At 36.8% G+C, this 26,736-nt stretch overlaps 1 protein-coding gene across 2 annotated transcripts in view; it reads left to right on the top strand.

Annotated features, from left to right (window-relative positions):
• Nucleotides 1–26,736, top strand: part of Exoc4 (exocyst complex component 4) — a 722,212-nt gene that overhangs the window by 8,746 nt on the left and 686,730 nt on the right. For both annotated transcript variants that reach the window (XR_010044694.1, XM_003467878.5), the window contains exons 2-3: nucleotides 14,281–14,470; nucleotides 25,652–25,846. Coding sequence is in view for 1 of the 2 variants with exons in the window: in XM_003467878.5 (XP_003467926.2) it covers nucleotides 14,281–14,470; nucleotides 25,652–25,846 (385 nt within the window). In the remaining variant the exon portion in view is untranslated. The remainder of the gene's footprint in view (nucleotides 1–14,280; nucleotides 14,471–25,651; nucleotides 25,847–26,736) is intronic.

The raw sequence follows: 26,736 nt of genomic DNA, 5'->3' as shown, positions 1-26,736 counted from the left end.
AGGATTATCTTGAATTTTCTAGGCTTTAAGAAGATATAATTAAGAAACAAGCAGTCATAATATATAATTGAATATGATAAAATCTACTTTAAAAGGGTGATGAAGATTTGCTTATTCTTTGAGAGAAGCCTTATGTTATTATATAATGTTACACATCTGAAACATTTCTTTACTATGTGGCTTTTTTATGCAAAGTGAATTATGATGAGAATCTTACAATTTGGTGGAAGCATTTATAGACATTTATTATATATAAAGTATGCTACTGTACAGTATAATAAGCTTGGAATGCTTCTCATCCTAGTGTTTATATCAATTCTTTGCAGTCTTTCTCCTCTGTAGTTTGTACTTTCTTTCTGCTATGTAGAATTGCCTTTAGTTTCCCTGGTGACATAATAGATACATGTTTCAGTTGAGCATTTCTTAGATTGGCTATTTTATATTTTAAAAGAAAAGAAAATCTGATTCACAGTTTGCAGTAAGGGTTAGCTAGATTTAACAATGTAACCAAATGCTTCCTGGTTAGAAGTGGTTTGGGAAAGATAACAGGATTCACATTTTGAAGAGTCATACCAACTGTTGACTTTTTTCTTGTGTTGTGATCAGTAACAAAAAGGAATATTGTGTTTCAGAAAGATCAGTAAGGCAGTATATAATTTTTTTCCTCTTTGGAGTGAAGTTTTAAAACTAGTTAATCCTTCAGTATTTTTTGAGAGTTTGATCACACTTGGTTCTTGCCTTCTGACAGTTTTACAGTATTTTGTAAATACATAAAGGTGGTTCCCTGTTTGATGCTGTTTTTATTTTGCAGTTAAAAAATTAACCAGAATTGTTCTAAAAAGTGAGAAAGCTGTGCTGGTGAGGGCTTAGATTCTTGATGACACTTTGTGACTTCCAGTCTGTTTATTAAGAGGTCCATTTTGAGTACTTTTCTGAATGGGGATCATTAAGGAGATTTGAGTCTTACTGTAGGTTGTATGATAAAGAGTTTTCATTTCCTGATAAGTGATTTTTGGACTTATGAAGCCTTATTTGTCATTAGTTTTTCTTAGTTGGAGGGATTTCAATTAGTTGTTTTGTAAATCTTTATTATTTCTGAAAGAGTAGTCACTAGACACCATTAAAGAATGCCCTTAGTAGACAATTAAGAGTATTAACCGTTTTCAGAAAGAATGACTTTATGCTAAGCATTTTACAGATGTCACCAAAATGCAGATGTATTTTGGTAAACATTTCTTATATAAGGCTAATTAGTTATCTGTGGCTGTAATCAGCAGCTAGTTTTTTTTTTTTTTTTTTTTGTTGATATATCAATCTGTGTGTGGTGTTTATGACTAAGGAGACCCTAAGAGACTAGTAAAATTTTCCTTGAGAATTTACCTAACCAAAATAACATTGCTTATGTTTTGAAAGGTGATACTGCATAATATTCTGTGTGGGTGACTATAAGAAAATACATTTTCTCAAATTGTGGAGTCTACAAGTCCAAAATCAAAGAATCCACAGGGTGGGTTTCTGGTGAAGACCCTCTGGCTTATAAATGGCCATCTTCAATTACAGTATAGTCACATTGAGGGTTGAGGTTTTAACTTGCAAACATGGGGTAGGGGTACAGAGTACAGATTAGTTCACAATAAATGGTACCACGAGTATTCTTTATTACTTGTTTAAATACTTTAAACTTCACCCAGAATGATAGTCTGTCATCACCTCCTGATAATCTTGAGCTCAAGCACTATCCCTGGGCAGCCTCTTAATGTCTCATAATTGTCTTTTAGCCTTACTACATGCTTTTCCAGCTTACAATATTTATTATCTTCTATCAACAATTATACAGTTGCACTCTACATTTTTGTCTTGGTTACTTTTCTGCCCCTGGCCCTACAAAGATTCATATACATCTTTATGCAAAAGATGTTTAGTCTATCTCTATGAGTTGTCAAAGTCCTAACAGTTTCAGCATTGCTGAAAGGCCCAGGTCCAAAGTCTTCTCTGAGATTTAAGGCAAAATCTTAGCTGTGAGCCCCTGTACAAATCACAAGATAGTTAAACACTTTCAACATTTAATGTTGCAAGATATGAATTTCCAAAGGGTTCAAATGGGGATACAAAGGAATGGAATCAAAGTAAGCCCAGAATCCAGCAGACAAACATTAAGTCTTGGGGTTCCATGTTCAGCATCTGAAGCAACCTGGTTATGAGCTCTGAAGGGCTTGAGTGATTCCACCCCATGGCATTTTTGGTGATTATAGCTCCCACAGCTTCTCTGTTGGTCTATCTTTGCTCCCCATACCATTTTCCTTAGGTGATCCACACTTTTGGCTTTTCCATATGTTTGGGTTTTCCATTGCACCTTTGCCTTTCACACCAGGGCAACTTCACACACTGGCCTGGCAGTGGCCCACTATGTGGCCTCTCAGGCCTTCTGAAATCAGGATGGAAGCCCTTTTAACCTTAGAACTCTTGCATTCTTTATGCACCTAAATCTAGTGCCATGAGGATGCTGGTGAGATCTACTGCCAGTTGGAATAGTAGCCAAGCTTCCCTCTCTCTTGCTTGTAGGGGTCAAGTGCCTGGATTACTGAGCACTGTGAACTTGATTATGAGGAACAGATTCGGTATGCTGCCACCATTCTGGAACCTTGTTGTGGTCTTTGCCACCAATGTGGAGCATAGTGTGGCTGCTGCCATTCTGGATCATGGTGTTCTGTGGCTTTCTTCTCAGAGCAAAGTCTTTCATTTTTGCAGTTTTGAGGTTGCAAAGTGTGAAGACCTGCTGCTGCTTGTGATGCTCACCGGCTATCTTTTATATTCTCCTGTTCCTTCTCAGTAATTGTTTCAGCTCTATCTTTGTAGTCCACAACTTTACTGCTTCCCTTGTGGCCAAACTACAATGTTTTAAATCACCCTGCTGGACTCTTTGCTCTTGATTCACAACATAAATGTGGCTAAAAGCCTACAACAATAGACATGCCACAGGCTCAACATTTGACAGCCTTGAAATTTCTTCTGCCAGAACAGTTTGTTTGCTGCCGTTAATCTTAATCTCAGGCAAAGTCTCTGGACACAGGCAAAATGCAGACAAACTTTCTGCTAAGCCATAGTACACATCATCTGGAATCTAATAACCAACATAGTCCTTCCCAGCAGAAATCTCCTGAGCCTGTTCTTTACTGGAAGGATTTCCATCAGCCTTCTGGTCTTCTGGTCTCTGACCAGAATCTCCCATTTAGAATAGCCTAAGATGGTCCAGCTCTACTTTTTCAGGTGACATTTCTGAACCTTTCCATACTCTTCCCACAAGCTATTCCCAAAGGCTTATGAACCACACGGTCAGGTATAGTTACAGCAATGACCTCACTCCTGGTTCCAAGTTCTCTCATTGTTACTTTTCTCTGGTTGCTGAGACAAAATACCTGATGCCCAAAATGAAAGAAGGAAAGGTTTATTTAGCTCACAATTTGTGGAGGTTTCAGCCCATAATCAGCTGGTGCCAAGGCAAAGTGTCACATGGTAGAGGGTAACAATTCATGGTGGTGGAAAACAGCCTAAGCAACAAGAGCAAAAGGGGAGCAGCACAGAGAGAAGACTGTCCTTTTTATGGTATGTAGACTTCACCCACTTGGATGTGGTACTCACCCATAATCCTAGCATTTGACCATGAGTCATTACAAACTCTAGAAGTCTGCCTCCCTGTCTGCATGAGGCTTTGGCAAGCACATCCAGACTCAAACCATAACAATTCTCTTTAAAGAAACTGTTTGACTTGAAATAATAGAAGTTGCACTGAGGGGAGGAAATTAATAAAACATAATTTGATCCATTTAGTCCTGTAAGTTCCCCACATTCTGTCCTTAGTTTGAAAGGAATCATTGGGAAATTTCCTGCTTACACTGTATTTGGAGTGTTTCAAAATCTTTAGGTCTGAATTTGGTTTTCATGTTATGTTCCTGAAGGAGTCTATAAGAAATGGTAATATAAAATGTATTGCTTTGTTTTAAGGTTCTTGTGGGAATCATTCACTATATTGTATGATGTCTTCCTTATGAGTATGTGTGGTTGTATTTATTTTGTTTGTTTGAGGCAGGGTCTTGCTATGTAATTATAGTTCAGGCTGGCCTTGAACTCACTGTGTAGCTAAGGCTGGTCTGGAATTCACAGCTATTCTCCTGCCTTGGCTTTTCAAGTGTAGAATTGCTGGGATTACAAGCAGAGGTGACTGCATTTGCCTTTTTTTTAGTCTCCTGTGTTAAGTATAAGGTTTTTTTTTTAAATTTAGGCTGAGTGTAAGGTTTTTTTCTCCCTTATTAGAACAAGAATCTTCTTAAAAGTGAGACTTATAATACAGTGTATGTGGCTTTTTATCTTTGCTATCTGGAAACTCAGATTTAGATTAGGAGATCAATTCATTTAAACTATTTTTTTTTTTTAAGTTCATATAGTATTGTTTTGTCCTATATCTTTTTTTTTTTGGTCTTTTTCCTTTTTATTGGTACCGGGGATTGAACTCACGACTGCCTGTTTGCAAGGCAGGCGCTTATGTCGCTGAGCTAAATCCCCAGCCTATATCTTTTTAATCCAACTTTTTCGTGTGTATTTTACTTGTTATTATTTACATCCTTGTACAAACGTGTTCAGATCACTCTCTCTCCCTTTTTTAAAAATGAGGAGGGATATAATTAAACTGAAACTTGAATGTAGGTACTGTTTTTCAGCTTCATCATTAAATACTGGTTAAAAAGTTACTATTTTTTGGCTGCGTGCTAATGTTTATGTGGCTTCAAAGAACACCTGGAGTCAAAACTTATATAAAGCTGTGCCTGGTCTGGCTCTCATTTTCCTCCCGGACCTTATCTTCTGTCTGGTTTTGAGACTATGCCCTGTTCTCTGTGTTGTGTCCTGTGTCCTGTATATCTTGCTCCAGGGCCTGGGCCTCTGCTGTTTTTTCTGCAGTCAGTTTCCAGGTAACATGATCTGTCTTCCTCATTTCCTTAGAAGATTCCCTTCAAATGTCATCTTTATTGGAGCCACCGCCGTTGGCCTCTGTAGCTAAAATAGCCGCTCTTTCTGCTCAGCTTTTGTTTTTCTGTAGTTGCTACCTTCTGCTTTTAGATTGCCTGCCTCTCTTCATTAGTGTAAGATTCATGAGGAACCAGTGGGTTTATTTATTGTTGTATCTCTAGCTGCTTAGAACTGTGCCTGGTAGATAATAGGTGTTTAGTAAATATTTGTTGAATCAATCAGTGAATTAACAAGGTGACCATAGCCATTGCTTGTCCTTTCCCAGAAATTTTTGAACAGGCATTTATTTATATGATCTTAAGCTGTTCTTCATGACTTCTCCAGATCTCACCTCTTGCTTCTGCTTATTGTGTAGCTTTTACTAAATACTTACTTTTCCAGGCACTGTAAAAATATAGAGAAAAGGTCTGATTTTGCTTTGTAAATGGCTGTCTTCAGTAATTGTAGAAGGAGAAAGCTTTAGGAAAATAGACTAACAATGTTGTGATTCATAGATTATTTGTTTCTAGTTTAATATCAGCCAATATTTCTATCTTATATTTTACAAAGGACATTTACACAGTTCTCCAGTCTACAATGTTGTGGTAAGACAAAAATTCTTATTATCTTGCTTGTTATATAAGGAAATATCAGACTCACAAAAGTGAGTGAAGTAAATTGCTCAAGCTCAAGTAGCTTAAATTGACAGAGTCCTATTTGATTCTGGGCTTTTGCATTCCAGATATTTTAATACTTTGAGGTTTACGTTAGTGCCTCTTGTTCACTAGGTCTGATGAGGGTGGTAAAATGGTTTTCTGGTGTATTCTTTAAGGCTGTATACTAGATTGTGGATTCTTTTTCTTTTTGTATATTATTTCATTAAATTTTTCCCCCTTTGAGTGGTGGACCACCTTATGTTCATAGTTTTTTTTTTTTTTTTAAGCCTTCTTTGGTCTTTTTAAAGAAAAAATATTGATTTTTATATGTTTTTTCCTGTCCAGACTTTATTACTCTCTTCAAGTCAAAAGAGAAAGCAAAATTGCTCCCTAGCAGAAACCAGTGATGTTGACTAGTTATTTTCCTTTCAAAACATTTGACCAATCAACAGAAATAAAACAGCTGGTATGAAAAAGGAAATAGACAAATTCAATTTTCAGGAATTATTTGCCCTAGTTTTAATACTTGTTTATAGGACTAGCTTGGAGATGATAGTTTGTGGATCTGTGTAGCATACCTGTTCCTACTAGCTGCAGTTAATAGAAACTTCACAGTACTGTGGCTCTTTTAGCCCATTAGGCAAATAAATTCTTTGGTAGGGATTAATTAATCATGGTTAGAGATGTAATTCATCATGTAAAATACCAGAGCTGTCGTAATGAAAAATTCCTAGTGATTCAGAAATGTCTCCGTGTCCAGCTTAAATACTTACTCTTCTATGTTCCTCTATTAACTTGTAATAGTTTGTAAATTATGATTACTTTGAGACAGGAATGGAGAAAAACCTAACAAGTGATCCAGTAATCTGAATGCATCTGGGAGTGGCAATTTTAAACCATTTGTCCTTTGTGCATGTCATTTATTTATTTATTTATGGCTCTGAGGGTTAAAACTTGGATCTTAAACATACTAGGCAAGTGGTATACCACTGAGCTATGTCTTTTAACTCATACCTTTAAACTGTCTTGTTCAGATCCAAGATTTATTACTGAAAAAGCTCTGTGTCCATTTCCAGCTGTCCACTGTGATTTCTGCCTCTCAGCTGGAGAATGGTTAGTGTATAGCAGGCCTGGAGTTGAAGGCAGAAAAGATAGGCACTTGTGACATGCATAGTGGAATGAGTGTGTGCTTTGGAGTTCAGTATACATAACTGTAATCTTAGCTTTGATATTATTGTGTACATGTGTGCAAATTAACTCTCTGAGCCTGTGATTTCTTAACCTGTAAAAAGTATGATGATCCTATCCAGCTCACTAGACTATTTTGAGGATTGTGTTGAGGACAGAAAATAGCAACTGTATTATCTGTTGTACAATAAAGACTCAATAATTTGTACTCTGTGCCTCACTGTCACCTCTCTTCCCAACATGCAGGGCACAGAAATGTATACTAATTTCAGCATTTATCTTTAAACTTTTACAAATAGAAGATAAATGAAAATTGGCTTGTTAGTGATAAGATTTTGAGGTGATAAGAGGACAAGAAAGGAGAAAAGAGGCCTCTATTGCAGCCATGGGAGGGCTGCACAAGAGATACAAGCACCCTCTAAGGGAACAAAGGTATGAACAGGCTTTTTATTAAATTACAACTGGGAGGAGTTTGGGGCTGGATGAAGGGGATGTGTGTATGTTAGATTGGGGGGTCTTTTGGTGTACGCAAGACTGGGGACAGGAGATTTATTGTTGGGCCAGGGGAAGGAAATCAGATGAGTTGTTCATTGTGTCCCCTTTGCCGTCTCAGACCATTACTATGATGGCTTGGCAAATTTTACATGGGTAGGGGCTCATCATTCCCATTTTTTGGTTGTTAGGGTCCGACGTGTCCCTATGTGGCTGCTTCCCGCTGAACAGGGGCATTGCAATAAGGGCTATGATGAGTCTCAGGGCAACGAGTAGCTCCCATATAGAAGCCAGTGCTTGGATTGGAGAAATGCTGAAAAAAATTTAAAATTGCACGTTGCTATGAGAAGTCAGGTCAGTTATCACTCACTGTCAAAGGGATCTTGGATAATTTTTTGTCTATGTTTTTAAAAATGCAGTGCAATTTTAGGCTAGGTTACTAAAATTATACTGTCTGTGTTATAAGATATAAAACTCTTTCTATTTTGGAAGTTTGTTGTATTCATTTCTGAGTACATTTTGAGAGATAGGTTAGTGAAGCTAAATAAGCCAGATGGCACAAGTTGTGGTCTGGCTGTACAACTTAAAAGCTTTGTGCCTTGAACAAACATCTCAGTGTTTTCTTTAGAAATAAGATAGTGATGTCCACTTCATAGGGTTGTTGTCAGGGTAAATGAATTATTATGTTTAAAACACTTAGATTAAGCTGAGGTGCATGCCTATAATCCTAATACTTTGGTTGGCTGAGGCAGGAGGATTGCAACTTTGAGTACAGCCTGGGCAATTTAGCAATTTAGCAAGACCCTGTCTCAAGGGCTGGGAGTGTGGCTTAGAGTGAAGGTGCTGGATTCGTCCCCCAGTATCACTAAAAAACAAAAACATAGCAAAACAAACAACAAAATCATTAGTTTAATACCTGGTCCACAGTTAAGTTTTATGTGTTAGTCTTTTTTAGAGGGAACTTCAGAGGAGACCAACCAGTATGGTAGGCTGCTTGGAAGCCACAATGTTGAAGAAACAGTTGAAGAAATTGGAAGTGTTTAACTTGAGAAAGAAAGCTCTTTATTTAGATTCTCCTATCACTTTAAGGGCTACATATTACAGAAGATGTAGTAGACTTAAATTTTATATTACTGAAAAAGAATGAGAATCAGTGGGTAGAAATTATAAAAGGAATGGCTTTATTTTAATGAAAGGTTTTATAACAAGTAGAACTGTTCAGAATTGCCGTGAATTGCTTTGTGAGCTAGTGAGCTTTGCATCTTACTGAGGCTTAGCTGGCTGAAGAGAGAAGTTCCTGACTTGGCTCAGGTAGGGTGAGTTAAATGAAAAGCATTCTTTCTGGACTGCTTCAGTTCAGGTCAAGTGACAGTCTTAAAGTAAGATAATCTCACACTGCAATTTGCAGTATCCCCTAAACCATCTGTAGAATTGCTTGCTCTTTCATGTATTAATGGTTTATCATCATTCTTTTTGCAGATATTTATTGTCTGAGGTATTATATTTCTGGATTCGTTTTTCAGAAAAGAAAACAGCTTGAAAGTGAATCTTTACTTTCCACTATGGCTTGACATTATGCTGTCATCCAGTTCATAAAGGAATGCAATGATTTAGGTTGCTGTGTTGTTGGGAGACACTTTTCTTGGGTCTGATGTGTTTCTGAAGATCTTGTGAGCAAAAACTCTTGAGTACCTTTCATTTTAAACTATGTTATCAAGGTTGTTTGCTTAGCAAAGAACCTTGGAAAATAGGAATCTGTCCTTATACATTAAGGGGTATTTGGTTGTTCAGCGTGTCTCGTAGCTAATTAAGATGGGGTATGTATCCATTTGGGCCCATCTAACCTGCACAGACTCTGGGGGAAGGGGAATTGATACAAATACATTGATACTCATGCTGCTTGCTGTGCTGTAATAAAGTTCTTAATCTATGACCCAGGATTTTTGTTTTTTCTTTCAGCACTCATGTAATGATGGCAGGCTAATATTAGATTGCATAAATAGTAAACACTCAGACTCTCCACAACTCTTGATATTATGGAAGAGTAAACTGGAAACCAGAGACATTAAATCTCCTGCCCAGGGCTCTGTTATCTAGAATTTGGGAATGGTGAGATTTAAAAATCTGTGCCTACAGCTGGGGATGGTGGGTCATGCCTGTGATTCCAGCACTAGGCAGGCGGAGGCAGGAGAATCATGGTGAATTCGAGACCATTCTGGGCTACAAAGTGAGCTAAAAGCCAGCCTGAACTGCAGAGTGAGACCTTATCTCAAAAAGACCAAAAAAAAAAAAAAAAAAAATTGTTTCTAGAAGATTACATATTATTATTGAAAAAAAAATACTGTTTTAACTCAATCTCTCCCTTATTCTTTAAAAAAATTATTTAGTTATTTCTTATGTTTGTTTTAATTAAGGGGAAAAATTTAAAAAAATTAGGATATATAATAGTAACTCTTTTTGATTTCCTATTAACTTGTTTTGAAGTCCTGTAATACTCCCACGATCTTGTTTTGACTGATTAGACTCTGTTCTATTCTGTATGATAGTATCAAGTTTGAGGGTATAGGCAACTGCTTTGAAGGCAATAAGATTCACTAAGATGCCCATTCTGGTTTGACTATTGTCCCTTCTGGAAGTCCTGTAATGTTTACAATGCCTAAGTTTTATTGGTCTTGTTCTCTACTGTTTTGTTCAACTTTATAATATCTAATGAGATAGACAATTCTTTTTAAGGAAACAAGAGACAACGTTGATAACCATTGTTGATAACCTTGTACTCTGTTCTACATCATGTGCTATGTCTATCCTTGGTTTTCACTGACAGCTTTGTTTTGCCATATTTGACTTTATTCTCTCCCCCCCCAAAAAGTAATAAGAACTAAGGAGTAATAAAATCCAAAATGTGTAAATTTTGTTGTAAAAAAGAGAGGGGGAAAAAAAAAGAGCTCTAATGGATATAACAGCAAGTGTGTTTAGGGGTGTTAAATAGCTGACTATATTAATGTTTTTGGATCATTGAACACAGCTGTTTGCTGTGAATGTCCACTTTGTATTCTTTGATACTGTGATTTGAGCAACTATTTCCAAGATGATAATATGTAATCTATTAACAGGTGATTTCTTACTGTTACGTTTTTTTTTTTTTTGTAGTTCTGTATTATGTGTACCCTTACACCGCTTTGTTTTGTTTTGTGTCTTTCTCTTTTTCCTCTTAAATAAAATAAAATAAAAAAAAAATACTATTGCCACTGCTGTTTTTGCTACAGGTTAAGCGTCCCTAACCTGAAAATTGGAAATTTGAAATGTTCCAAATTCCAAAACTTTTTGAGTGTTGCCGTCACATCACAATGGAAAATTCCATAGTTTGAAGCTTTATTTATGCACACAATTGCTAAAATTATTGAATAAAATTAACGTCAGGATATGTGTATAAAGGTACATGAAACATAAAGTATATGCGTAACATTCATGTTTAGACTTGAGTCCCATATGCAACATATCTCATTCTTATGCTGATATTCCAAAATCTGAAAAACTCTGAAATCGGAAACACTTGTAGTTGCAAGCATTTTGAATAATGGGGACTCCATCTGCACTACTCTGTTACTATAACAATAATAGCTAACAAATACAGCCCACATTTGATCAATCCTTGTTGATCTCATTTAACACTTACCAGTAATCTTATAAGGGAATATTGTATTATCTCCATTTTTTTAGATGAACAAAATGAGATGCTGTTACTAAGATAGTAAATATGGTGGAGCTAGGATTCTTATTTAGGTCTGCAGACAGACCAACGTGGGCTTTAAATCCTAATGCTGTCCCTTATCCTCATTGTGTGAGGTAGGGCAAATTAATTTAACCTCTTCAGATCTCAGCTGCTTCCATTTGTAAAAGGGGGAGGGGAGACAACAGAACCCACACCAAAGGGATTATACACACATTCTACAAAATGTGCAACACAGCTGCTTCCTGGCAGCTGGTAAGCCTCTCTAAATATTAGGGGCTACTATTATTTTTATTATCTTTTCTGCCTTCCTTTTCTCTAATTAAAAAGAAAACCTTTAATGGTCTTATACTTTCCATGTTCAATAATGTATTTTTGACTGGAGATAAAATGTCATTTATTCTAGTTTATATCAAGAGGATGAATTTCATATGTGGGGCATACCTGGCACGGGATATTTCTTATACAAATATTTTCTTTAAGAATGAGAATAGGAGCAGAAATCCCCTGTAGACTCTAATTTACTTTCTAATCTTTATTTTAGTAACCCTTTCTCTTTCCTAAGTAACTCCTAATGATCTAGTAATGTGTTGCAGTGACAGCTGATGCCAGAGAAGGTGTCCTCTCTGGGCCTGACATTTTCCTTAATGGTAATTCTAGCTAGTTAAGGTAAACAATGTGAAATGTTTGGCATGTTTCCTTCCACAAATGATAGTAGAGAGAGGAAATTAGGAAAACCATTATAAAGACTGATATAGGGTAGCTTTGAAAATTTGTGACTACAGTATTTGCTGTTACAAAGGGAAATGATAGAGTTAAAAATCTAAGGTCCTTTTCCTTTGGGATGGTTGATAAACTGAAGGCATTTTCTGATTGTGCTTTACTTTAGATTCATAGCCTGGATGCTTTCACATTTAAAGAGCAAAGTTATGTATCATGCAGACATCGGGAAGACCTGCTAAGCTAGTTGGTACCTAAATATTGCAAGTAATCTTTGTAGCTTTATCTATGAAACCAAGTTTCTGCTGAATTTTCCATTTTGTTTTACTTTAGTAGTCAAATACTTGTGTGATATTTTCTACCTGAAGATAACCTAGGCAGGCATCTGATTTAGGATCACCAGTTTATAAGTTCTGGTATATTAAAAGCCCTCAGCTTAGTTAGTTCCCAGTAATGTTGCTTTGTTGAGTATCCCACACTAGCTTTGCAGAGTTTGCTTTTTTTTTTTTTCCATCACGTTTTTTTTACCTTCCATTTCATATGATACTGGGTCTCTTGGCATCTGTAACACATTTACAAAATTCATTTTGGAGGTTAGACTGACGTCAAAGACTGACCTCCTGAATTGTCCTCTAAATCGGAAAAGATGTGTTATGTGTTGGCTCATGGATTAAGATTCTTTGGTCTGAATGGCAGTTTGGAGAAGTCTGTCATACAGTATTTTGCTTGCAGTTATCTAAAAGTGGATATGCGATTGATTTGCTGACAGACTATCTCTGAAAGCAGTTCTAATGATGGACTTGTAATTGATTGCATCCATCATTGAGAGCCTAAAGTAACCCCCACCCTAAATTAAAAAAGATAAATGAAATAAACTAGGCTGGATGTATAAGCTGACAAATCTGAGGGAATTTAATGAAACTCTAAATTACCACAGCCAACAGATAAGAGGAAAAGGTTTCTTTGTTACTGATTATAATACTAAATTAAAAATTATCTAAGAAATATAATAGAGGAAACAAAGATCTGTAGCCCATGTATCAAACTAAGTTATTGAATGATTTTTAATAAATGTATCTATCTCATGCTGTGGTTATTGTTGATTCCTATCAATCTTGTTAGTGCTGTTTGAAGAATAGTAAGTGTAGGACTGTCTTGTGCTATAGGTTAGATTACTGATGTTACAACAGATTTTATAATTAATATGACCATATTTGCAGACAACAGGGGCTGTGTACCACATTCAGGGCTCTCCAATGAGCTCTTTGCCTCAGTTTCTGAGTAATATTATCATTAGTACGCTTTCAGCTACCTATAAAAGAAGACCAACTGAAAGTGACTTAAACAATGAATATTTGTTTTCTCCCCTAATAAGAAGTCTTGAGGTAGGGCAGCTTCAAGTCTGGCTGCCCAGTGATGTAACTGGTAAGTGGGCATTCCCCTCCATAGTTTTCCATGGCTGAAGTATTTGAGTGTTTCTGCTTTGTATAAAAATTTCTAGACTTGAGGAAGGGGAACTTTTCTCGTCTTTTTTTTTTTTTCTGTCTTTTTGAGACAGGTTTCAGTATGCAGTTCTGGGTAGCTTTGAACTCACTTTGTAGCCCAGGCTGGCCTTGAATTTGCAACAGTCCTCGTACCTTAGTCTACAGAGTGCTAAGATTACAGGTGTGCCACCATGCCTGGCACCTGTTACTCTTTTTGTAAAAAACTATTCCTAGAAGTTCCATTGAGCTCATTGGCATTGGCAGGAGGAATGGAATTACTAGGAGTTACTATGATTTACTCAGACATGTCAAAAACTGCCCAACTTCCCGAAAAGTTTATACCTGCCTGCTGTCCGATTAAAATCAGTTCTAAGGCCAAGTAAATAAGTGGAGGGAAGGGCTCCTTTGTTAGGCAACTAACAAACTAATTTTGATAGTCTACTGCAGTTTACTCTGAAGGTGATTTTATTTTTTCTGCTAGCAACATATAGTACTTTATTTCTTAGCTAGTAAGACGAATATGCTAGCTTACTGATGGAGTCAATTTTGTCTTGGTTACTTTTCTCTCAGTGTTGCTGAGACAACATAGCTGATGCCCAAAAGTTAAAGGGAAGAAAGGTTTATTTTGCTCACAGTTGGTAGAGTTTTCTGTTCATAATCAGCTGGCTCCAAGGCAAGGTGACTTGGCAGAAGGGCATCAAAATAGAGATAATTCATGGCACTCATAGGTATTAAAAGCAACAAGGGAAGATAGAGGCAAGCCTCTTTCTCTCCCTTATATTGTATCCAATCTACTGGGATTTGGGTAATGCCAATCCAATCAGTGGGCTGATCCAGCAGTTACCCTCCCTTAATCCCAGCCCCCTTAATCCCCCATTGTGGCACGAATCTTTGAAAAAACTATGACCACATGAGGCTTTGGAGGGACATCTAGATGCAAACCATAGTACCTTCTTATGCTTTGCTTTCTAGATTTCACTCTGGTTGATATATTCTCTATCTTCATCAGGACTCTGTCCACTAGTGATGATGTGGAAGACAGAGAGAATGAGAAGGGCCGCCTTGAGGAAGCCTATGAGAAGTGTGACCGTGACCTCGATGAGCTTATAGTGCAGCACTACACAGAGTTGACAACAGCCATTCGCACCTACCAGAGCATCACCGAACGCATCACTAACTCCCGGAACAAAATAAAGCAGGTGAGCCTCTTTTCATCTGGTGATTGTGGCTAGTGCAGGTGTGGCTTGGAGAGGCACCATGGTGCTAGGAGATAATCCTCAAAGGTGGCTCATCATGACAGCCAGGTGTTGTGAACACAGAGCCCATCCTGGGCTTGCTGCTGCTTCTGCAGTATGTGTCATCCTTGGGTTTCAGTTACTTCTCATTGCAGAGCAAAATAGTCTCAACTTGAGGAAGACTGACAGGAATCTGAATTGATGGGGGAGAACTGTTTACTATTAGAGGCTCCATCGCAGTGTGGCAAGTATATTTAATGTGCTCACAGCTCCTCTTTTATCTGAATAGGCATATTACCATAGCAGTTAAAATATTTTTTCTTTTTAAGTTTGGCTTTGAGTATGTCATGTCATACTCAAAGCCAAACTTAAAAATTTGGTTGTGATTTTGCTACAATCATTGTGTATTCTGGTATTTTTTGTAAAGAAACTCTGACATGTAAATTATTTAAACATATGATGAAATGTTCATAAAATTCTTGAGTATGTTTTTCATGATGAGCTTGTCTTGTTATTTTGCAACTTTCTAGTCATGCTTTAGAGCTCTTTCTCCTCTCCCTCTCTCCCCTCCTTTCCCTTTCTCCCTTCTCTCTCTGTCTCTCTCCCTCTCCCTGTCTTCCTCTCTTTCTCCCTCTCTTACTCTATCCTTTTCTTCCTCTCTCCTCTCCCTCTCTCCCTTCTTTCTGTTTGCCTTCCTGTTTAACTTTCCCCTTTTCCTTTTGTGGTATGTCTTTGGTTCTAGGGCAATAAAACTTTAGTACATAAAGGGTAAAGTGGACTTTTAAGGGTTATATTTGTCCAAGAAATGATGAACTGATAAAATAAGACATGTATTGTTACATTGTGTTTATGTAATTCTCGACTGTATATTTTGATGTCATTCTTTTAATAATTTTTATGTAATTCTTTTATTTTAAAGAGGATAAAACAGAATAAAATCAATCAAAACAAAACAGTGTAAGAGACACAGGACGTCAGAACATTACCAAATCAATAATAGTTACCATAATGCCTTTTAATATCTTCAAAATAGCTGCAGATAACTTCGGACATAGTAAAAATCAAACAGAACAGAATAGGATAGAAATAATAAAAAAACCCCAATGAATGCAATGAATGATTTCAGAGCAAGCAGTAAATCCCAAATTGCTACCATAATATATCTTGCTATCTTTGAAATAGCTTCTCCTGCTATTGGATTTAGCATAATCAAACAAAACACAAGAGAATAAAACCCAAACCAACAAAACAATGGAAACGATATTTCCTATGGTCTTTCTTCAAAACAAGACCATAGGAAATCAACAATGGCTACAACCCTCAGAAGGAGATCCTAGCTAGATGTCACACTGTGTACCACTATCCTCTGAATCTATGATCAGACCACTGGCCCTAGACCTGCTATTTAGTGAAACATCAAAGCACCACAAGCATCCAATTGCTTTTTACCTTGATAGCTATCACCACAGCCTGTGTTTCTCTGGATAAGTCAGTTGCTTACTGAGGGTGGGGTGGGGCAGGGATTGGTACATCTTGTATTGCTAGCCACACACGGGAAGGGGCTGGGGTCTGGCTTTTCCCAGTCCAGTGGTGCTCTGTGCATGGCACTGGTTCCTAGACTGGACTTATTTGCTGGCGTGGCCTTGTTCTTTCTCCCCCCAGTCTGTGAATGACATGTAATTTTTTATAGATAAAGTAATTGCTACTGTATTGAACACGTATTCCTTTGCAGGCATGATTGTATTTATTCTCTCAACAAATTTAAATTTGAACTCTGGTCTTCTTGACTCTGAAGTCTTTAGTGCTGGATTTTGGCATTTAAAGAGGGTAACCCCAATGTATGAAACATTAAGATAGGAAGTGCTTTTTGTTTGTTGGTATTAGGGTGAGGGGTCTAAATCATCATGTGGGTGCTCTCCTTACACTTGGCAGTTGCCTTCTTTATTTCTCCTGGGGGGCTACAGACTGCACTGTCCTGTGCTATGAGATTGGTAGGGGACTCCTTGGCCAGTGCCTGCCTAGAAATGGCTATGGTTGTGGCATCCTAAATGTTTTATTTTGTATCCTCTGGACCTTAAATTACGATTTTATAAGCAAATACATAAGTTATGCTTCTAAGAGTACTATCGATACATGATCTTCACTCTCAAGAAACTAGTTCCAGGACCAGTAAGCTTTTTACGTTTTTGGAGGCATGCACTGTCCTCTTTACATTTTAAAAATAACTGCTTGTAAAATGGTGACTTCATCCTATGGATTTATCTATGAAACTAGGTAAAGCTGTAGATTAGTTCCAATATACTGAGTTTAAGAGGAGTCAGAAAATGAATGTATAGAGCTGCTGACCTTCTGGCTTTGCCTTGGGTAATCATAGTGAAGGTGAAGGACCTTTTGGTGTTTGTGTTTTCTGATTAGTGTGGTTAACTGAAAAGACTTTGTCCTAATCTCCAGGGAAGCACCAGCACTGATTTCTGCTTTGCTTCCTGCCAGTCTGAGTCGATAGCATCTTTGCTGCAAACAAAAAAATGCTCACCTGGTACTGAAAAAAGAGGACCTCTTTGTGGGAACTGCACATTTGTTTTAGTCATGCTACTTTTCTTACCTTCCTCATTTTCAGACTGTGAAGATTCTGAGCAAAAGAAAACAAACAAACGAAACCTTTATTACATCAGACAGTGGCAAGAAAGTAAATGTCACATAATTCAGTCTTCTGACTTGGTTTCAGTATTGGGAAGAGAAATAAAGAGCTATAGCTCTTTGCAAAAAAACCTTTAATAATTGATTACTAGGAGGAGGAAAATATTGGGAATATGTTTTTATTGCATAATTTGACAGTTTTATACCATGAAGGTCCATTTCTTATCATCAAGGAAACACTGATATTTCCTCACTAATTTTTCCTTGTTGCTTTTTTGGTTTTTAATTGTACTTTGGATTCCATACAAAATATAGATATTTATTTTTTAAAATAAAAATGTGGGGGATTCAGTCATCTTTGGGCTACATTATTTTAGAGCCAACACGATGTTGAAGGTGTATAGAACTGAATTGAAGTGTTTTTTCTGTTCTCTACCAAAAGAATATATGGAGAATTTGTTAAATAAATATTTGTTGAATTCCTGATACTATTTTAGGTTCTGGGACTTGGAAAACACCAGTCCCTGTCCTCACGGGGCTTATACATGAGTGAGAAAAGAGAAAGACAGATAATATTTACTAAAACTGAATCTCTGTATTTTGAGTGTCAGTTTTGTGCTAAAAGTAATTTTCTAGACTCTAGTGTGTAAAAGGAAAGAAAACAGACAAAAATTGCAGTCTTTGTGGAGTTTATATTTTAAGCTACATTCTGATCAGGAGGGAGAGACTATAGACTAATAAATAAGCAAACAGATGGAATAACAGTTGATAAAATGTGTTATGAAAAACAAAACAAATAAACAAAAACACAAGAAAGCAAGGAAAGGAGACTCAAGAGTTGCTCTTTTAATTAGGTTTGTCAGGGAAAGCTCTACTGAGGTTGCCAGTGTGCCAAACCTGAAGGAGGTGGGGTCAGGAAGGCCACTCCAAAAAGTAAGGCTGGAAAGGGCAGAGATCCTGAGGCAGTGATGATTAGAAGTTTGAGAAGCAACAAGGAGGTGAGCAGGGCTGGAGTACAGTGAGGAGTGGGGATAGTGGGAGGTATGGTGCAATGGGCTGGGACATGTACTGTATTATAGGTCGCTTTCTTACTGAGCTACTCAGTGCTGAGGCAGATTGCTACACTCCCACAATTTAAAAGAGAGATTTATTTTTGGTTTACAGTTTTGTAAAGGTTGTTTTCTTTCTTTTTTTTTTTTTTTTTGGTCTTTTTTGTTTTTTGGGGATCGAACTCACGACTGCCTGCTTGCAAAGCAGGCGCTTATGCTGCTAAGCTAAACCCCCAGCCCCTGTAGAGGTTGTTTTCCACAGTTTTCTGGCTCCAGGGCAGGATGGCATGGCAGAGGGGCATTGGAGGAGAGTTGCTCATGGCGAGGCAGCTAGAAGCACAGAGAGATAGAAGGAGAGGAGTGATATGTCCTTCCTGGCCACGCTCAGAGTGACAAACCTCTTCCCATCAGGTTCCGCCTCCTAGCATCATACCCAGCTATAAATCCATCAGTGGACTAATCCAGTGATGAGTATCACACCACCAGGGTCCAGATGACACCCCCCACCTATGAGGTGTGAGGCTTTGAGGGGACTTCTAGATATAAACACAACAGTTACTCAGGACTCTGAGTTTTGAGTAGGACGGGAAATCACTGAAAAGTCATGAACGTAGAATGACATAATGTTACTTAATATTTTAAAATGCCTTCTCTAAATTTTCAGCTAGGAGTTGATCAGTGGGGGAGCAGGATGGATGAATATATTCATATATATGCATGGCCCCTTTCTAAAGTATAAGACCACAGAACTGTTTGTACTTCCCACTTTTTATATCACTTTCATATATTGATTTATGTTATATTGGCAGAATCTATGTCCTTGAGATAAATGAGAGATAAAAGGTGGTTTTGATTTATTTCCCAAATGGCCAAACGTTTTTATATTGGTGAATTCAATTTTGAATTTTTTATATAATAAAAAATGTACAAGTAAAATAGCATATATGATTGATAAAGTCTGGAAATGTGATTAATAAATAAAACACTTTGGTGATTGTTACTTTGAGTGCATTGTAAAATTGGTCAAAATGAGGTATTATAGCATTAAGAATCCTTAAAAACCCATGAATTCTGCCAGTGTCTTTAGTAATGACTGTCTGTTATAGTAGGAACATCAAAATAGATGAATGTAGGTTGGAGACTTGGGCCATAGAGGACATACTTCTTGGTATTTGAATTTGAGTATTTTTCTGTGTTATACTAGCTAGAGAGATGGTGTCAGATTTCTTTAAAGATACTAAGTACTCTAGTAAGTCTAATGCTCTTTGCAGGAACAGGCTGACAGGAGAACAGAGAGTTTGCTATATTGTGATCTATACATACTTATATTTCATCCTGCTTTCTTTTCCCCCACTCTTTTGGTGCTAGATCAAGCTCTGAAACCTGATTTTCTTGCCTATAACTAGAAATAACTACATGAAATTGTTCAAGCTTCATTATTTAATAATGCAATGTTCATTACTTAACATTTACCTAACATTTTTGCCTTTATATGAAAGTATACTTTGAAAGGTAGAATTAGAATGAAAAATAGCCTTAATTAATATGAAGAATGCCATAGTGGAACAACATGCTTTTTATAGGAAGTTATTGATAGCTCAAATTTAAGACAGAAATTCCTAGCTGCTGGTATGAGAAAGGCAAAAAAAGACCTCAGGTTTCTACAAATGGACATGGTAAGCAATGGCCAATAATGAGATACCATAATTTACAATCTGGGCAGTACTCTGGAGTTCATTAATGTAGTCCAAGAAGTATGAAGTAATCTTTGCATTAAGTTCAACTCTTTCTGTATTTGTATATTCAGAAAGCTCAGCAGCTAAAAGGTGTTGCCTTTGGACAGAGTTGTGGGGCGCCTCACAGAGAATTTAAGACCTTAGAGTGGCAGCTAAAAAGTGAAGAGAATAATACAAAAAGTAAAAGTATGAGTGTAATTTAAAAATGATCTGTAGTTCCAGAGAGATTTTAAACCAAACATTGAGCAGTGTTTCTGAAGTTCGCATTTCAAGGTTCTTTCTATAAAATTTTATGGAAACATTGGACTAGACATGTGTGGCGGGCAAATACCTATGAAAGCACTTATATGCAGATTTACTACCAAAATGTAACAAAGAAATTAATAACAAAAGATGTAATCATATTTTATGTTTTGAAAATTGAGAATAATAATGACTTACTAATCTTCAGTGACCACAGGGAACTTTGCAGTGTTTTTCTGATCTACAGTTTGAATGAACTGCTTCCATATTTATTGTGAAAATATGTACACTTAAGGTTGGTTCTGCCTCTTTGCTTCTCTTTGATCCAAATTTAGTCCTTTTTGCTTTTACAACCTGAAGCTTCCATCATTTTCCCCATATATCCCTTAGATCCTCTTAAGTATGCCTTTGTTTCTCCTTTCGTGAAAGATAAGGCAATGTAAGTTAAAAGCCTCATTTAGTTTTTTTTCACCTCGTTATCTTTCCCTAGACTGGGCTGCCAAAATTTTTACTTTTCTGTTGGCTGGATCATTTCTCATTTCTATCCACGTGGCTTCTGGAGCCATGTTTTCCTTGTTTTTTTTTTTTTTTTTTCTTTCTTCTAATAGCCTCTAATTAGAATGACTTGCAGCACCTGTGTATGAAAACTGAAATTCTTGGTTTTATGGAACAGGTGGTTAGGAGCAAGTCACTAAAATGTTGAGGAAGCAAAAGGAGCTTGTCTCTGTATATTTGCTTAAGGAATTTTTCAATCTTAATTATCCTTTTAAATCGAATAGAATGGAATGAAAATACCACGTTTATAAAAGTAGAACAGGAATTTGAGAAATATATATATATATATATATATATATATATAGTTTGGTACTGAGGGGAATAGATACTCCTCCATTTTTAAAATAGCAAGTAAAAATTACATTGATTTATTATGTACAACATGATATTTTGAGATGTGAATACATTGTGAGATGTCTAAATTATGCTAAGCAACATCTGTATTACTTCACATACTTACTGCTTTTGTGTGGTACAAATACTTAAAATATCTCTTAGCAATTTTTTTGTGTTGATTGATTGGTTTTTATGTTGGAAATTGAACTCAGGGCTTTATGCATGCTACGCAAGTGGGCTCTTATCACTGAGCCACAGGCCCAGCCTTAGAGATTTTAGAACATGAAGTACATTATTATTACGTGTAGTCAGTCTATTTTGTGAGGATTTTAAAAATTCATTCTTATTAAACTTGATAATCATCACTTTTGATGTTCAGGTTTTTAATTTTTCTTTACTTTTATTGTTTTGAGGTAGGGTCTTGCTTTGTAGTGCAGGTTGGCCTTGAATTCACTATGTGACCCAGGCTGACTGACTCATGGCAATCCTCCTTCCTCATCCTCTTGAGTTCTGGGATTACAAGCATGTGCCTATGTGCCTGGCTGTAACTATCACTTTTATTCTTGTCTTTTTAAGATTTTACAGGTAACTGAGATCATCTGATGTTTGTCTTTTTATTCCTGACTTATTTCACTTAGTATAATCTTGTCCAGATTCATTCATGTTGTTACATGTTGGAGACCACTACAAAGCGGCTCTGAGCAGGATTTAAATTTTACTAATTGGACTTTATGTTTATCTGTGGGTCTATCCTAGGATTTGGCCCCTTGCCTGGCTATGGGAGCTGATTCATAGTAAGTAAACCCCTATGAATCACTCCCTGGTCCTGGCTGAGGCCTGTAGTGGCCTGTGAAGTCAGAGATACCTCATAGGGCAAGATAAGGCCACAGCGGAGGACACTTGGCTCCAACCCCAATTAACAAGATAGAGACTGCAGCTGCAGAAATTATTCCTACAGTCTCACTCCTACCATGTCTTCATGATAAGACAGTTACATTGAATTGAATTGATTCATTACTTGGAGACGTCCTTGAAGTGACTCCCAAGGTCCTGCTCATTGCCTGCACTTTGTTCAGTTTCCCAGCCCCTTGTTGTTGGACCTAATAAAGTGGGTGGTCCAGAGAAGTCTTTGTCTTAGCCTCCGTCTCGAGCTCAGCTAAAGCGTTTTGACCCTCTTGGAGCCCTAAAATCATATAACTTGTCTCAATTTATTTAAACCGCTGCCATACACTGGTTTGGGAGATCAGAGATCTAGGTCAAGACCCCTAGTTACAAATGACAAGATATCTCTCTTAAAGGCTAAATAGTATGCTCTTGTGTATGTAAGTCACATTTTTCTTACCTTTTCATCCACTGATGGACACTTGGGTTGATTCTTTATGTTGGCTCTTATGGGTAATGCCGTAGTGAACATAGTACAGATATCTGACATGTTTTCATTTCCTTTGGTTATATAAATGTTCCTGGACTTACAGCAGTATCATATTTTGATAAACCTATTCTAAATTGAAAATACCACAAAGCAAAAATCCATTTAATACATATAATTCCCTTGTTATGGGTTAGATCTAAAATGTTCCCCCAAAGACTCACCTGTTTGAAAGATCACAAGGGATGTTGAAGGAGATTATTGGATGGAATATTCTTCAGTGAATTTATCCCACATCCTGCTGCAAGTAACTGAGTTCAGTTTTGTTACTGTGGTTTAGTTCTGCCTGTTCTAGAATTTCACGCCTTTTGCCCATCAGAGTATTTTTGAGATTCTTCATGTGTTTTCTTTTTTGTTGCTGACTGACCCCATGCTTAACTTTTAAAGTAACATTTGTATATAAATATGACTTTTTAGTCAAAAAGTGAAGCCTTGGACTGATTCAATAATGAAAGTTTTGTAGTTTCTTGTGTCTACAGTGTTGTTACCCAAGTTTAGGAAATTTTTTTTTTTGGTACTGGGGATCGAACTCATGACCTTATACTTGGCAGGCAGGCACTTAATGCTGCTGAACTAAATCCCCGGCAAGGGAATTATTTTGATAAAGTTCATTTTCTATAGTGCCTGATGCCTATGCTTTTTTCCTTCACGAATTCTACTTTATCTTCCCTTTTACGTACAGTTAATGAGCAAAAGTGGTAATTGAATGGATTATATGGTATATATGCTAGTATGAAATGCCATTGTGGCCGTTTTCCAATCAGATAGGAGTTTTCCCAGCTTTACTGACATATTGTAAGTTTATCCCCCACTCTTATATTCAAGAACCTAGTTGGGTGTCATATGACATAAAATTTATTTTTAACTCTTTCTATAGCAAATATTATAGCTGGAAGAAAAAAGCTGAGAATTATAGCACTAAGGTGATATGAATGGAATATTAGAAATCGAATTCTAACAGTGTTAACTAAGACATCAAATGAAATGAATTTAAAAGCTGAAGCTCTTATCCCAGAAACCAAGAACTCTTAAGAGGGATCTAGAACTGGCTTTGACAGCCCCAAATCAAATCAACCCCCAAACGGTTACTGAAAACTAGGGATTCCTTGCTTCATCCTACTCTAGGCCCAATCCTGACACTTCAGGGATCTTTCTAGCACCCTGTTACCCAGATGTTTCTAGTTTTACTAGATGCTTACACTATTTTTTTTCCTTAAATTTTCCATTTTAAACGTTGTGTTCAGCTTTGGAAGATGACGGTTTAGTCCTCTTTCCACTGCCCTTCCCCACTCCATCTCATCTTCCTCCTTAATCCTCTCTAAAAATAGTAGTTGTGTCCTACTGTTGGCTAAATAGCCAATGCTCATTTTATAACTATGTAAATATTTACCACTAAGCTTTGCAGTATGTAAGTTTTCTCTGATGTAATTTTTTTGCTTCTGCTATTTTCCTGAGCATTAATGATGAATGGTCCTGTTGCCTTTCTTCTGTGCTGTACTCTCCCTTTCCTGGAGCCCATGTTTCATCTCTTCTGTTTTTCTCTTGTACTAGTGCACCACATTCCACAGAAATTTCCTGAGGTGTGCTGTATAAAATGTTCACTTTTTGAGAGTTTGCACATCTGAAAATGTGTTTATTCTTTCTTCATACTTGAGTGAGAGCTTTTCTTGGAAATAATTTTGAAGGTTATAAGGTTCCTTTGTCTTACAGATTTTGGTATTGCTGTTCAGGAAAGTCTGATGCCATTGTGACTCCTAACTCTTTGTATAAAACCTTCCTTTTATTTTTATTAAAAGCTTTTGGATTGTGTCTTACACCTGTGTTCTTAAGGTGTCAGTGGAGATACTTTTCTCACCCCATCGTCCTAAGTACTTGGTATGCTTTTTTCAATATGGGAACTCATGATTTTTGTTTTAAAAAATTTTGTTTCTAAATTTTAGATTTTATTAACATTTTTTCTGCTCTATTTTGTTTTATTTTCCTTCCTCTGGATCTCATATTTGGCAAGTATTGGACTGTTAGTTCAATCCTCTTATTTTCTTTTGTTTTTCATTATGTATGTATGTATGTATGCATGTATGTGTGTGTGCTCGTGCATGTGTTTTTTTTCTTGGAGAATTCATCACAGATGTTTTCTAAATTTTGTTTCATTTAAAAAATTTTTTAAACATATAAAATATTTTTCTAAGAGTTGTTTTTCATTTTCCAAACTTTTTATAGTTAACCTGTCTTGTTTCATTGATGTAATAATTTCTCTTATTTTTCCTCAAGATAATTCCAAGCTGGGCTCAGTAGTGCATACCTGTAATCTTAGCAGAAAGGGGGACTTACTTAGGAAGTTTGCAAGTTTGAATACTGCCGGGGTAGCTTAGTGAGACCCTGACTCAAAATAAAAGATAAAAACAGATGGGAATATTGCTCAGTGGTAGAATGCCCCTGGTTTGATCTCTAGTATGACATAGGTGCACACTTCCACGCACGCACACACACATGAACTCACATTTCTTGCACGGTTTCTGTTTCCCTATCAGTACCTTTCCCACCTCAGTACTTCTTTCTTTTTGTATGTTTTGATGCTTGTCTTTCTTTGGGTGTTGTGATCTTTGGCTAACAATTTTGTCTGAAAGAGGGAAAGAACTAATTGGTAACTCGTAACATGTTATGAGACTCATCTGTGATGATTGGGCCCCCTTAGAACTCGGCAGGTTTTTCAGTGAAAACTCAAGTTTTAGAGCATGGATTATGTGACCTGTCAGCTGAGTAGATCATCTAGAAGGAAGGTTAGAGAAGGAGTAATAGTGTTACATTCTCTAATTGATCATTCCCCTTTAAACGTGTTTACATTTATGTGGTGGTTCGTATTTTCAGAATGCCTTATATCCTTAGTAATTATTTCTAGATTCACTCAAAGGTATGTTGGGAGTAATTTTCTAATTTCATGGGAGAGAAAATACAGACACAGAGAGGTAGAGGTGCATCCAGGTGAGTCAGTTTCAGAACTAGGATTAGAATTTTGCAAGTGGACTAACTAAGGGAAATAAGTGGGGCTGGGAATTAGGAATTGTTACATATAGTAGTACCAGTAGAAATACTAACTATATTACGTGTTTAGGCTGGCAAAACTTTGGATTGACCCAAGATCAAATCTGTTGTACTCTAGGTAAAAGAAAATCTGCTTTCATGCAAAATGTTGTTGCACTGCAAACGGGATGAACTTCGGAAACTGTGGATTGAAGGAATTGAACATAAGCATGTCCTGAACCTGCTCGATGAAATTGAAAACATCAAGCAAGTACCTCAAAAGCTGGAACAGTGCATGGCCAGCAAGCACTATCTCAGTGCCACTGATATGTTGGTAAGAGAACAGCCCGTGAAAAGGGTTGTTTCCACTAAGATTTTAAAAAAGCCTCCTTTTCTTGTTCTTTCAGGCTTGTAATGCACATTAAAAAATGGCCCTTTTAGGATTCACAAGGCTTGCTGGTGAAGTTCTCCCCTCGATTCATGTTTAAAGTGGCAGATGATTATTACTTACTGTCTGCTTTTGAAACAATGGCAAGGCATGCTATATAATGGAAGAAAGTAGTACTGAAATCATGTTGCAATCATAATAAGAGGTATTTTTAAGCTTCAGAGGAAGATAATGGATCCCATTTTTGTCTTGTTTTGGTTTTTGCTTTGTTTTGTGGGAAATGAACTCAGGGATTCACATATACTGGGCAAGTGCTGTACTACTGAGCTATATCATCAACCCTTTTTTCTAAAATTTTATTTTGAAATAGGGTCTTACTAAATTGCTTATGTTCTCCTGAATCTTTTGATCCTATTGTGTCAGTCTCTCAAGTGGCTGGGATCACAGTCGTATGTCACCAGACCTAGCACAAGTCTCATTTTAAAGAATGAATTCTACATGATGCAGAATTTTTAAAGATTTATAAACTTGATGTTCAATAAGTTATTTAAAAGAACTTTAACCTTAGCACTTTGTTTGTTTTTTTTTTCCTTTCAATTAATAACAAAGAAAATGATGTTTTGAGTCTTATGCTGCAGACAATCTTGTTAAAAGCAAGGGTACTCTATACTGTAGCGTTTGGCCTCTATCTGAGTCTGTTGAGTTTTGCTACTTTTTGAATTTGTGAAAGTTCCTAGGAGGTTGTTGTTGATGGTAAGTATGAAGCAAATGAGTGAAAAAAAAAAAATTGCACATAATCCTCACTTTCCCAAGGCCTGTGCCTCTTAGAGACGGTA

Source organism: Cavia porcellus, unplaced genomic scaffold, assembly GCF_034190915.1.
Source record: "Cavia porcellus strain 051 isolate PalLab524CR breed Dunkin Hartley unplaced genomic scaffold, mCavPor4.1 scaffold_2, whole genome shotgun sequence".
Taxonomy (NCBI): domain Eukaryota; kingdom Metazoa; phylum Chordata; class Mammalia; order Rodentia; family Caviidae; genus Cavia; species Cavia porcellus.
Note: the sequence above shows the minus strand (reverse complement) of the source record. Positions and strands in the feature narration are given on the sequence as shown.